Here is a 13,960-nt window from a genome sequence, read left to right on the forward strand (position 1 = left end):
GCATTTTCTCCATCCCTCCCCTCCAGAAAAAGGGCCAAATCCTGCACACGCCGCAGCGTTTGAGACCCACGACCTCCCTGCTCGACTCCGTCCGGCTCACTCCACCTCCGCGCTCGCTTGCCCCGTGCAACGCAGCCCCCCCAGGTCTTCAGAAGCCCCTCTGCTCCCAGTAAAAACCAGATGAGGAGTCCCCTCCCCAGCATTGCGGCGAGGTCCCTGCACCGGGGAGGGCTGGCAGGGCGACACAGAGCCATACAATTAGCTAAGTGGAAATTTTCAGTTTAATTAATTTGCCCCCAAAAAGAACGTCCGCCAACTGAAAAACCAAACGCGGCCAGAGAAAGGTAAATTAGAAGCAATTTTAGGGAAGTGAAAAAAAAATATGCAAACATTTTCATTTGAAATGTATCCAGTCAATGCAAAAAAAAAAAAAAAAACAAAACCACAACGATAAAGAAGAAAAGCACTTTAAGAAATGAAGCGCTCTGCTCTAGTTTGTCATTGCAGCAGGGGTACGCACGCACACACACTGCCTTCAGCCGATGGAAATTCTTCCTCCTCATTGATCTTCCCCTTTCCTTCTCCCTATGCCCAAAAAGCCCCATAGCGGGACGGGTGGTACAACAACCAGGTGACGGTCTCACGGCTTCCACCACGGAAAACCGGGACGGCGCTGATCCCAGACCCCAGCCTGTGCGCAGCTCTGAAGGGTTTTATTTTCACTGAGGACCAACTCAAGGAGCTGGACCCGACGCTTTGACTCGGAGGAGGTGAGAGCTCCCGGCTGAACCCCAAAAAAGCCTCGCCAGCAAAACGTGACGCTCTGAGGGCAGCGCGGGACAGAGGGCTCTCCGCCCCGGCCTAACTTTGGGTAACTTATGGCACATCCCAAACCTCCAAAACACAAGAACCCGCAGCCCTGAGAAACACCGCGTTCCGTCTCGGGCAGAAGGTTCTATTAATTGCTTATTTATTCTCAAAGCCAGGGTGCTTTTAAAGGGCTGCCCCAGGAGAGGGCACCAGACCCCCTCTCTGTGCAAACCGGCCTCCCCCAAGGCCACCTCCCGGCCCCGCACCCCGACACGTCCCCCAGCCCCCGGGGTGGGCGCAGGGTGGTCCAGCGGCCAAACCCGCATCCTCCATCCCTTGCGCCGCCGTCGCCTCTCCCCGCCTCTCCCAGGGCATCGCTTCCCACTGCTCCGACACAGCCGGGTTGGGATGCTCCAGGCACCAGCCTGGCTGCATTTTGGGAACCAGTAAATCCAGCAGCATCCATTCCCTCCCGCGCTGCCAGCCCTCAGCCGAGATATCCTCCTCCTTCCAGCCCACCCCTCCTGCACCTCGGCTCTTATCATCCTCGCCGTCCCTCTATTATTTATAAACTCTAAATGCACTTCACTCGATAAAAGTGCTTGGGGAGAAAGTTTGTATGAAAAAGGCATTAGGCAAAATAAAGCTATGTGGTACTGTAAATGGAGAGGGTGGTGTATTTTGGTTTTTTGTTGTGTTTTGTTTTTTGGTTTTTTTTTTTAAAGTCAATCTCAGCAAAATACGACCTTTCCCAGAGCTGTTAGAAACACTTAGCGCAGAATCAGATTTAATGACAAGCAATAGGCAGCAGTTTAAATGCACTTAGTGCGGGGAAGCGAAGCAAGGCAAAGCTTATCCCGGATTTGCTTTCTTTGGGCCGGGGCGGCGGGGTGTTTGTTTTCTGGTTTGGTTTATCCCATCCTTCCGCAGGAGCGGCACTCGGAGCCCTTTCGGAGCCCTTCCGTAAAGGAGGAAATCCTTTTGCTGTGCGCGGTTCCTGCGGGGAGAGCGCTCCAGCTGTAGGGCTCTGATGAGGTTAAGCATTAATTAAATCGAACCGCGAGAAAAATAATTACACACATGCATCCGTCAGGCTGACTTGTCACTACCCAGTAACAAAGTTGGATGCGAACTCCATCAGTGGAACTGTCACACGGCTGTTAGAAGGAAATAAATGCATCCCAAATGGACAATTTCATTTAGGGGGAGGGAAAAAAAAACCCAAAACCTCACGGATTGCAAAGGATTAATGAGGCGAAGGGTTTGTGTTTGCAATTGCATGTAAAATGCAAACATCGTGAGTTGTGATATCATCATTTAACTTTAATGTCCGATAGCACTCCAACCACTTTCCCACCGGAGGGACAATTAACCACAGGCTGTGAAAACAAACTCTCCAGCATGGGAAAGGTGTGGATATGGCCTCAGCAGCAGTGCCCGGCCACGGCTTCCGCAAGCGAAAAGAAATTGAAATTAGAAGGAAGAGGATGGGATGGGGCTGTGGGGGGCAAGATCTCCACTGGAGATGCTGGAACCGGCTTGCTTTTGGGGGTGCTCGCTGATTTCTGATGCTTGAGACCTTAAAATCTTTCTTCCCGGGTGTGAGGGCTCCCATAGATGGCCACGCTCGAAGTCACAGTCCCCTCCTGAACCTCTGGGGTACATAATGCCTCAGGCAATTAAGGGCAGACACAGCTCCCACCACCTCCGACAGCCCCCGCAACCATCCGCGCAGGAGCTGCCGGGGGGAACAGAGACACGAGGAACCCACAGCAGGTTGGGAACCAGCACCGTGGGGACCCATCCTGCTCCCGGTGCAGAACAGCCATGGCAGCACCTCCCCAGCTAACCTGGGCCCTTCCCTTCCAGCCACCCTCTTCCTTTCTACCAGCACACGCCTGATGCCCCGGGAGAGAGTCGCAGAGTGACGGGCACGGCGGGGAGGGTTTGTGGCCAAGCAGTTGGGTGGGCTCTGGCTCCCAGGGGGTCCCTTTCCCACTGGGAATGGCACAAGAGCCCCAGGGGAGACAATTTGTTTTGTCCGAGATGGGTCTGGCCGAGCCTGCTGCCGGGGCCCTGCTGACAGCCCAGCTTTAATCGCGCGTGGCCGAGGCCTGGCCGTGCGGTGGCCGTGGGAGGGACGGAGGGTGACCTCGCCGAGCACCGTGAAGGGGGTGCCAAGCAGGGAATGGCAGCTGGAGGGGAAATTCAGCTCCCCATGCCAAGCAGAGATGTTGGGCACGAGCCAGTCTCCAGCCCTCGTACAAAGGAGACACAAGTCCGGGCAGAAACGAAGGGCAACAAAGGGATTTCTTGTCCTGATATCACCGACTATACCTGCGGCCACTGATGGGCAGAGGGACCCGGGGGGTGGCGGTGATGGGGTGAGGGTTGGGAAGACCTCCTCCTGCCTATGGGGGTTTGCAGGGAGGCAGGGAAGCACCGGCCCGGGGAGGTGGGAGATGGAGGGTGCGTGTCCCCAGGGACGGGGGACAAGCCGGGCTGGCGCCGGGCCGCTCCGCTCCCATGCAGCCAGAGGCTGTGCCTGCAGCCGGGCACCGGGTCTCCTCCTAAGCTCGGCTACGAGGATTAATTGCCTTGCTCCATTAGTGACCAAAAAACCCTCTTGCCTTCAGGCGGTTGAAAAGTGAAATAAAAACCAAAAAGAGAAAAATGAGGCCAGAGTAGGGCATCAGGGAAACTTCACCAGACGGTCACTGTGGACCCCAAAACACCCACGCTCATGCACGCTAAAATCCAAATATATGTATTTGAATAACTACTGGAAAACAAACCAAATAATTTAAACCAGTTAAAGAGTCAGAACATTTTCTTCACACTAAGTGAATAATTTATGGGCAGAGCTGTAATAAAAAAAAAAAAAAAAAGCCCTCTCCAGGCCTGTATTGCAGGAAAATGTATCCAGAATAAAAGATCACATTTCAGACTCATAAATAAATGAAAAACAAAACCACCAGTAAACAGAAAGAAAAGTATTTCCTTCGCGGTTCCCAGCGCTGCCACAGAGCCGCAGTGCGCAGTGAAGACCATGGCCAAGGGACCCCTCTGCCCGTCATCCCTGGGGGGACCCTGACGCCTCCTCCTCCTCCCCAGGTGGGGGTCTGGACCCAAACCCTCCGCACAGCCTCGGCACTCGCCGCTTCACCTGTGGCCATTACCGTTTTAAGCACCGATAGCAACGGGAGGCGGCGGTTTCCCTCGCTGAGAGGCAATACAAGGACGAAACCTCGTTCACGGGGCTGTTCCAGTCAACCTCCTCCTGTTGCTCCAGCGTAGCTGCCAACGGCCATCAAGGCTACAAGTAAAACTCAGCAGCCCCCAGCACGCTTTTGCACAGTGCAGCCTTTAGAGCCACAAATGCTGCTCCCATCCTCTGTGTGGCCCCTAAAAAAATAGTCCGAAAAAACCCAAGCGCTGGTGGGAAAGCGCAACGAAGAGAGGTCCCAGCGATGTGAGTTACAGCCAAAATGAACTTCAGCCCTTCCTCCAGAATAAAAACTTACCAAGAAACCGTATTTCATTCCTACCAAACCTCGGTTAGCTGGGGCAGCTGGCAGGGACCGTAGGCTTGCAGCAGACCTGGATAAATCCCAGGGGGACACACACACAAGGTGACACCACTCCCAAGCACCTCCATGCACCCAAGCACCACCACCCAGAGGATGCTGTGTGGGTTTTGCTCCTCCTCACCCCGTCACGGAGGAGCTCCGGGGTCCCCACGCTCAGCAGCAATGGGGAGGACCTCCTGCCTTCCTCCCCAACCAAACTCCTCCGGCCGTGGCCAAACCCAGGGCACCAGTGGAGCAGCCGGTGATGGTGGCAGCCTACCTCGGGGCCGGCTCCGGCGTTTCCGTCTCCCCACGGACGTGCTGCGCAGCGCGGGCTGGAGCTGCCCGATCTCAATAGGCGTGTTGGTGCGAAAGCTCTCCTTGAACTTCTGCATCAGGGACTCCACCGTCTCCTGCGTCACCTCGGGAGCTGCAACACCGGCAAAGGGACTGCGGTTAAATGATGACCGGGGCCACCGTGTCCCCACTGCCCGTACCACCCCTCCCGTGCAGAGGACAGCATGAGTCAGAGCCGAGTCCTGGGGCAGGAGCTCTGCCAAGACCCTCCGAAGTCACCCACGGGGACTCATCCAGCACTTTCCAAGTCTCACCAAAGCCACAGAAATTAGAAAGTTTTGATTTTACAGAAATGGTATTTTTCCCGCTGCTTTCCAGCATTGGAGATTATCCCTCGCCTCTTCCCCCAGGTGCACGCAGGGCACTTGGCAGCATCCTGCCCTCATCCCAGTTACAGCCTGAAGAATTCTAAACACACAGGAATCCCCCCCTGGGCACTGAGCTGCCTTTGGGTCGGGTTTAACTCTACCCTGGGAGGTCGGAGTCAACCCCAGGCTTGGCTGCCTTTTGGGGGGGTCGGGTACTCCCCAGCAGGCAAGTTTGGGATTACGGAGCGATGGGCAAGGCTGGGGAGGGAGCCAGGTGAACGATGCACAGCCGGTCCGGGCACGGCCCGAGGTGCAGCGGGAATCCCCGGGGGCTGCACTCACACGCTGGGCAGCGGCACCTGAGCTCAAGAAAGCACTTACTGCAGTGTCCTACGGCACAGTGCAGCTTGCTGATGTTTAAGCAACTTCCCTTCTTGCTCTCATGCAACCTGTACCCAGTGATGCCAAATAAAAAAAAAAAAAAAAAAAAAAAACAGAATTGTCCTACGAAACTCGCCACCCACCCATGCAACGGGACGTTACGGGAAATCATGAAACCGCTCACAAAGATGAAATTCGGGATCAAAAAGATTTGTCCTTCTGCAGGCCACAGAGGTCTCCCAGGTTTAACAAACGGTTTGGCCTCTGTCAGCCCCTTGAATAAACTCATTAGCAGAACATAACCTCTGTCCTGTCTCCATTTCCAGAGTCACAGAGTCCCTCTGATTAGCTCCCAAAGCTCCCCCTACCCGCAGCGTGCGGTGCGGGGCTGGCAGGGATCACCGGCCCTATAGCCACCCCGCACCCCGCTCGCAGAAGGGATGAACGAGCAACCTCGGTGCTCCCCAGCCCGCCAGGAGTTACAGGCTGATGCACCACCCCGCCGCATCTCGCGGGTCCAGAGACACATCAGTATGGAGCTCCTCGGGCACCCGGCGAGCTCAGGGTGCGTAACTGCTCCAGACCACGGACTCTAGTTCCCTTCGCAGTACGTGAAAGGATCCATTTTAGTGCGAAATGAGGTGGTGGCCAGGCAGGATGAGGCATCTGTAATCCTAGAAGATGAGGATTTGACTTAAATGTGGAGTCAGCAGCAGATTCCTCCAACAACCACCCCAGCCCACAAGCCCACAGAGCAGCTCCCCCTTCCTTCTCCCCAAATCCCAAAGGCAATGTCCTCAGCCTCCCCAGGGGCAAGAGGCTCTAGACCACCCCAGGGTGCTTTGATACCCCCGCAGGCTGCCAAGAAGGTACCGCAATCCACCAGGGCCATTGGGAGGGGGGGAGCCCCAGAGAGGAGCAGACCGGCCGCTGTGCCTGCAGGCACATCAGCAGAGGATCCATCCACCAGTGCTGCCGCACCGGGCGACGGAGAGACGAGGATCAAACCCGCTGCCCACGTAAGCACCCACGGTGGGAATCATTTCAGGAGAGCTCTAGAGAGAAGGTGACCTAAGGGACCAGCTATGTTACATCTTCCAATTATTCAACCCCAGGCACCGCAGAGCAAAGGCAGAGCTCCACAAAGCCCCCTACATTTAGGGCAGGCGCGGCAGATCCTGTGACATTGGATGCCCCAGCAAGCAGCATCCCAGGGGGAAAAAAAACATCAAGAGTGGGGGAAAGGTCTCCACAGAGCATCTAGTCCCACCCCTGACAGCACACATCCAACCCCTTCTTGCAGGACTCCTCCGAGGCACCATGGAAGGAGGGATGCTTGGAGGGAAGGAGGGATGCTTGGAGGGAAGGAGGGATGCTTGGAGGGAAGGAGGGATGCTTGGAGGGAAGGAGGGATGCTTGGAGGGAAGGATGCTGTGGCAGCACCAGTGCAGCTCAGCACCCCACTGCCATGTCTGTGGAGGGAAGCCCATCCCCGCAGCTCCTGCGCCCGGGAGCAAGCATAGCAGGGCCTCCCTGCGAACAGATGGCAAGTTATTTGAACCTCGGGGCTGTGCGATATATAACGTGTGCAAGTGGAGCCAGGAGCTCAGGAACCGCGCGGCTGAGGCTTATTTACCGAAAGGAAGCCAGAAGGAGAGCGCAGGAGGGGAGGAGGAGAGGGCCATGCCTTCAGCTAGCGACAAAACGCAGTGAGGTCACAGCTTTCTCGTGGTCCCTGCTCAGCTCATAGGAGAAATCAGCGCCGCAGCACTCGTACCCCATCTGGCCACCACGCTCGGCACATCCATCCAGAGGCATCTGCTCAGGCGCTCGTCAGCAGAGCCAACGCCAAAAGCGGGGGGAGCGTTACCTTCACAGGGAGAGGGTCTCCGCGGTCGCCGGGTATTTGCCACGATGCTATAAAATACTTATTCCAGGAATGGGAGCAAAAAGCTGGTGCATCTCACCGCTCTGCACAGCTCGTGTGCGCCAGCACATCCTTGGCCTCTCCGTGCCCCTGAGCTCGGGGGTTTGGAGCAATGAAAAAAAAAAAAATACAAAGAAGTAAAGAAGAAAGGAAAAAAAAAAAAAAAAAAAAGAAAAAACCCTTGTCAACATGATTCAGGAAGCAGAGTTCGACATGGCTTGCATGGAGAAAACCCTCGCTGACAAAAGAGAGGTAGCTGGGCTTCAAGTGAGTGAGCATCAGGGGTCAAGGATGAAGGGAGGACCCTTCATGCACTGCCAAGCGTGACAAAAGGGAGGGAGAAGAAACCAATGCACTGTAACGTAATGAAACACAGCACTCCCTGAGGCCGCTGGGACCCTGTTGACTATGGGGGTGTCCATCGCATCCATAACAGAGAGACAGTTCACCGCAAACTGCCACCTGGGCTTCGCCACCCAGGGATTTCCATAGCCAACCAGCCGAGCCTGGACAGCCAGGAGCAGGAGCCCACCGCCCGCCCACACCGATGCTTCCGTGGGCACCACACAGCACACACGAGTTCACACACACGCACCGCCCTGCCACACACCCCCTGCACGCATGCCTGGCATTCCCGTCTCCCACCGAAGTTTTAATTGTTCAGAAAAAGAGGGAAAGAAGCGCTGCCACGGGGCGGACAACGCCCTCAAGAGTTTGCTTTAACTTTTAGTCAGCCCTGAAGTGGTCAGGAAGTTGGACTAGACAATCTTTGTAGGTCCCTTCTGACTATTCTACTCTACTCTATTCTATTCTACTCCACTCTATTCTATCCCTATGCCAATTCTAATTCTGTTCTTTCTATTCCCCCAGCTCTGCCCTGCCAGACCTGCCTGGGCTGCCCGTGCCAAACACGGACCCGGGCAGCAGCTCCCGGCAGTGCCACGCGATCCGCAGGCTGCTCCCTCCCACCAACACGATGCAGCCACGTCGTCAGCACCTCGGCACCAGCTCCTCCCGACGACGGCCGAACACGACACAGATTTAGAGGCAATAGGACCGTCCTCTCCTTGAGCAGAGCTTGCCAAACCGCCTTCTCTCCCATCCCTGCTTTCCAGGAGATAAATCCGTCAGGGCTATCGAGCCCACGTCTTCGTCACCACGTCGAGAGTTTCTCCAGCCTGGCAGAGGTGGTGAGATCCACCCCGAGGCTTAGCACAACGCTATGAGCTCAATCTCACCCCGTCCTACAGTGAGAGCCTTCGGCAGCGCAACAACCCCACGAACAAGCTGAAGCAGAGGAAGCCTGAGGCTCTTCAGCCTCCGCAAAATCAGCTTCCATCTCCAGCAGCGATTTAAGGATGCAGCTGAAGGTCACGTACCTTTGTAAAGCACACTACACGTTCCCGTCGTACACCTCCCTCCTGTCCACCCCCGTACGCTATTTTGAAAGCGATTTGCTCTCCTTACAGCTCCCCTGTTCGCTTGCGCGTCTCCCACAAAACGATTCGTACCAATAGCCTTGCTTTCTTCCATCCTCTTTGCTGGCACAAATTGAGGTGGGAAAATATGTTGTTTGACTTAAAAATTACAACAACAACAAAAAAAGTCATCAACTGAACAATATGAGTGATGTTTGGGTAAAAATACATTGCAACAGAGCTGGGAAGCGGCAGCACTCGTTCCAGCCCTCGCGGGACTCCCAGTGCAGCCAGGAGCAGCGTACCTTTCCCAGACACAAAGGCTGGGTACGGAGGGCTGTTCTGGGGACACACCAAATCTAGTATCTCACCAGCTTCAGCGGCCAGGAGGGATTCTCCAAAACACAGTCCCAGGCTTGGATCAGCACAAACACCAACAACTTGTATTTGAGAGACACACTAGCTGCGTGCCTCCATCTCCACTGGTTGCACGTGGACGGTGCCTCCACCATCCCAGGACATTCCAGAGGGTCCAGCTCAAGGGAGAGGAAACTGCAAAACCCCTTTGACCGTGCAACCAGCAGAGGCTGGGAAGCCGGGATGGAGCTGGTGGCGATGTAGGTGCCCCATAGCCCTGGGAAACAAGCCCTCAACCTCACTGAGATATCTTAGGGTCTTCAGATGTGGCCTTGGAGGACCCCAATGGAGCAGCTGTACCACATGCTAGAGTACTACCTTCAGCCTAAGCCAACGCTCCTGCACCCCACAGAGACCCCACATCCACCCAGTACCAGTCAGCCCCACGCGATGCTGCAGGCTGGGCAGGGGAAGGGCAGCAGCTCCTCTCCAAACCAGGCTCAACGCCTCCTGGTGTCACAGGGCTGTTGGGAGAGCTGGAGAGCCTCACGGCTCGGTTTTTGCTGGTTGTTAAAAGAGTGGTGAGGCTAAAAGTCGGCAGAGGTGTCAGCTTCCCTGTCTCCCGGTCATTGGTGTTCAGCTTAAAGTTTTGGTCTCTGGAGCCACGACCTTCCGTGTCCTCCTCACACAACATCTACACCCCTACAGCTGCCGGGAGAAGACTGGAAAGGCAACAACAGCTTCTATTAGAGCTTCCCATAGTAGGTATTGAGTAAAACATATTTTTTAAAAATACAGTGTTTTTAAGCATCTGATTTTCCCATCCCTCTCTCTGATTTCTGAGTGTCAGAGGGCAAGTTATTATCGATTCCTCAACATTACCGGTGGTTTAAAATGCTCCCAGAGTTTTGGAGAGAGGAGTAACTCACAGAGCGGCTCGAGAGCTGCTCGACTGAGCATGCTGCTTCGCTGGAATCAAAGTGTTTTGCAAGAACACGTCAAACTTAATCAAGGAATAAATGGAAAAGTTTCGGCTCAATTAGAAGTCAAGGTTGGTGGGGTCTTTTACCTCTCGACCTGTGCACGCATTCATGACGGCACCCATGGCCACGTGTAGGACACAGCCCCCTGGACTCGGATACCACCTCTTCTCCATGCCTTCCTCCTGCCCTCTCACTCACTGCTTCCAGTATTTTTCAGATAATCCGCTTTTTCTAGGCACAGGGGAGGGTGCTCTCCTGGGAACGACTGACGCTGGCTCGAGAGGTCTAATGCATCATCACGTCCATAACACGCCATGTAAACATGCGGTATGTGTAACGCAGTTTAATAACATTATAATAGTTTCCTCCAAATCAAACCCCTGACTTTCAATACGCACATTTTGATGCTTCTGGATCAGTATTCTGGAAATTTCTATTCTACAAAGCATTTGAAGAAATCAACTTTCCGATTCTACTTGGGACAAGCATAAATTCCACAATACTGGAAGTTCTCCACATGGTGGAAAGCCTGTTTTCTCACCAGCTCTAAATAATGGGTGTTTGTTGCTTTTTGAAGCATGAAATAAGCAACAGTGTTTGTTCTGAAACTGGGATGTGGACTGATTTCCAACAGTGCCACCCTGAAGGTACTAAGCTCCAGAAAGCAGAGAGCTTGACTAGCCTAAAAATTAGGTAATTACACCGATGCCTATGTGATGACTGCGGGAGAGATTTGTACAACTGCTTCACACGTGTTGGGATGAAAACACATCCGGAGAGCGATGTCCTGCCACCGAGCACAGTGGATATGGCACAGACACGAGAAACACCGATAACCTTACCTCTCCGTCTCTTTCTCCAGCCACCAAACACCTCTGCCACCCCTCGAGCAAGAGTCTCTGTCCCCATCCGTCCCCTGCTCTCCATCAGTCCCCATCATACGCCGCCTGCAGTGTCCAAGAAACACTGGGAGACCACTGGCTGCATTACACAATCCGCTCAGGACATATATATAGGGAGATATATATATTTAAAAAATATATATATATATAAAAACATCATAACAAAGCACAAATAACCACACATCCCCATACATCAGGGGACCAAGCACCTCCTGCAGCGCATACATCTCCAAGCCATCCTCAGGCGAACCCATCAGGGGACGTGATATACGCGGCACGGCGCGCTTTGCCGGAGCTGGCCCCCAGCCCAGCCTGCCAACGCGGCGCCAGGGAGGATCAATCTCTTGCTGAGAAGCTCTTTTACACGGAGGGGTTTTTCAGAGGCAGCAACACAGGGGTATGGGAACCCGGGAGCATTTTGCGAACAGGCGACTCTATCTTGAGTCACCTCGACTCCATCTCAAGACATTCCATCTCGACTTTTCCTTTCTTTTCTCTCCCCGGCCCTTTTTGTTGGGTTTTAGAATAGAAAATGTATACATTTTTTTTAAGGTAGCTATTAATACATACGTATTAATACGTTATTACATACATTAATAAATCTCTCGCTATAAAAATAGATTTTTATACGTAAAAAATCTGATTTTAATTGCAAATTGGAGGGGGAGGGTAGCAGAAGAAGAGATAAAGTTTTATTCATGATGTCTCCTTTGAAGGAAACTGAACAAATGTACTTTCCTCCTTCATATATTCATGAGATGACTGCTTCCCTACCCCGTTCTCCACCACCCTCAGCTCCGGGCTCAGAGCCAGCACAGTCCTTATCTGGTAAGAGGTGGGGGGGGGGGGAACACCCTGATAGGATCAGAAGTTTTCAGTAGTTTAACAAATCTGGAAAAAAAAGTCTCCATTGGTTTTTAATAAAGCCTGGGGTGCGTGACGGGGAAGGGGGGATGCCGGGAGAGGCTGGCGTGCAGCATGGCTGGGGGATGGAGACCCATGTTTGCTCCGGGTCTCGTGGTGGGGACAGGGACCTCAGGGAGCACCAGGGCACCCCACAACCCCTCTGACCACGCACCCACTCTTTGCTTCTCCTCTTTATTGCAAAGCTTTGCCGTTCTCCCCCATCCACAGAGAGCAGGAGATCGTATCTGCAGCTCCTGTCCTTGCTGCAGCTGGGTGAGCTGCTCCTCAAACCGGCAGGACCCAGGGGAACGCTCAGCCCGCCGGGACGGGGCATCCGGAGCCGGAGCCCACGGCAGCACCTTCCCAGCACCGGCTGCCCTGACCCTTCTTCATCCTCTCTCCAGTCACGGCGCTCAATTGCTTCCCAGCTAATTGCCTCCACTCATGTGTGCAAACTAACCGTTTACTGGAAAATGCCACGGAATGTTAATTTCATTCAGAATTGGGTAATTGCACAGCACTTCCATATTTTTTTTTTTTATTATGGGAAATGAATAAGCATTGTATTAATAGCACCGTTTCCAACCCTGACCACAATCGTGGCCCCACCGACGGAGGCTGCGAGTTATTCGTCACCCCGTGCCTTCCCTGCCTTCCTACCTTCCTCCCTTCCCTTCCCCCCACTGCGCTCCCGACTTCCCACGCTGGTAATTAAGATAATGCAATATAATTATAAACACATCGCAAAAGATCAAACGCTTAAGAGCCGCGGTCCAACAGTCCCCGCCTCTGCCTCGCACCTTTGTGTTGTGAGCATCATTCAACAGCAGACGGGTTCCCGCACTCCTTGGGCTGCCACCAGCTGGGTTGACCTTCCCAGGAGCTGTTTCTGACTAGGAGACCCTCAGCTCTTCCACGGGGCAAAGACTTTTCCAGCACATCCCTCCCCTGACATCTACGGAGTGTTTACCTCTTTATGCCATTTCTCCTTCTGCAAGGAAAAGCCTTTGGCCATGGGATGCAGCCCCGTGAAGCCTGCCCCATCTCCACCTGCCCCACCACCAAGAAGGTCCAGGCCAGCAGAGACTCTGCTTCCCACCTTCTCTACTCCAAGAAAACCCTTAGCTTACCTTTTTTTTTTATGAGACCCATAACATTTTCGCTTACGCAGCAAGCAGAGAGGAGCAAGGGAGATAGGCAGATCCTCAGCAGCAGCTAATGCTCCGCAAGTTATAAAATAATTGAAAAGTTAAATAAGAACACTCTGGAGGAAGCTTCCCGATTCGGTGCTAATGGGCACATGGAGAAGCCTGGGCTAATGTTGCGTGGAGGAGAGCTGCCAGCTCGAGAGCACAGTGCTGACCTCCAGCTCCCTCTCTCCACCGCACATCTCCTGCAACTCCACAAAACCAGGGGGGACGCTGCCGTGGGGGCCGGCTGGGGCACAGACCCACCGAGGGCAGGAGAAAGCCCCGTCCCCACCTGGCTGAGGAACCTCTACTGGAGGATGAACCTGGAGGCAGCAGCACTTTGGCATCTGCAAGGCAGGAGGTGGGTGAGTGTGCGCAAGTCCCGGCACCCCCGGGGATGGGCATGGTCAAGGAAGAGCAACACCGGCAAACGTGGGTGGGAAACATGGCACAGTGTCCCCTTTTCAAGTCTCAACTGTTACTCAACTCCCTGCTCGGCAGCGCGGTTGCACAACAGAATCCCAGACTGGTTGGGGCTGGCAGGAGCTCCCCCAGTGCCACCCCCCGCCAGAGCAGGGGCACCTCCAGCAGTGGCACAGGACACCTCCAGGCGGGTTTGGAATGGCTCCAGAGGGGGAGACTCCCCCCCTCTCTGGGCAGCTGTGCCAGTGCTCTGCCGCCCCCACAGGAGAGAAGTCCCTCCTCAGGTTGAGATGGAACTTCCTGTGGTCACGTTTGTACCCATTACCTCTTGTCCTGTCACTGGGCACCACTGAGAAAAGACTGTTCTCATCTACACGAATTTGCTAATTGGAAATTAAATTTCCTTTACCCAACAGGCGAGGTGACACC

At 54.1% G+C, this 13,960-nt stretch overlaps 1 protein-coding gene across 1 annotated transcript in view; it reads right to left on the reverse strand.

Annotated features, from left to right (window-relative positions):
• Positions 1-13,960, reverse strand: part of ASTN2 (astrotactin 2) — a gene marked incomplete at its 5' end in the record, with an annotated part of 368,996 nt that overhangs the window by 248,410 nt on the left and 106,626 nt on the right. Inside the window, one exon of the mRNA XM_082492552.1 lies at positions 4,660-4,809. Coding sequence (XP_082348678.1) covers positions 4,660-4,809 — 150 coding nt within the window. The remainder of the gene's footprint in view (positions 1-4,659; positions 4,810-13,960) is intronic.

Source organism: Vanellus vanellus (genome assembly GCF_965231255.1).
Source record: "Vanellus vanellus genome assembly, chromosome: 18".
Lineage (NCBI taxonomy): Eukaryota > Metazoa > Chordata > Aves > Charadriiformes > Charadriidae > Vanellus > Vanellus vanellus.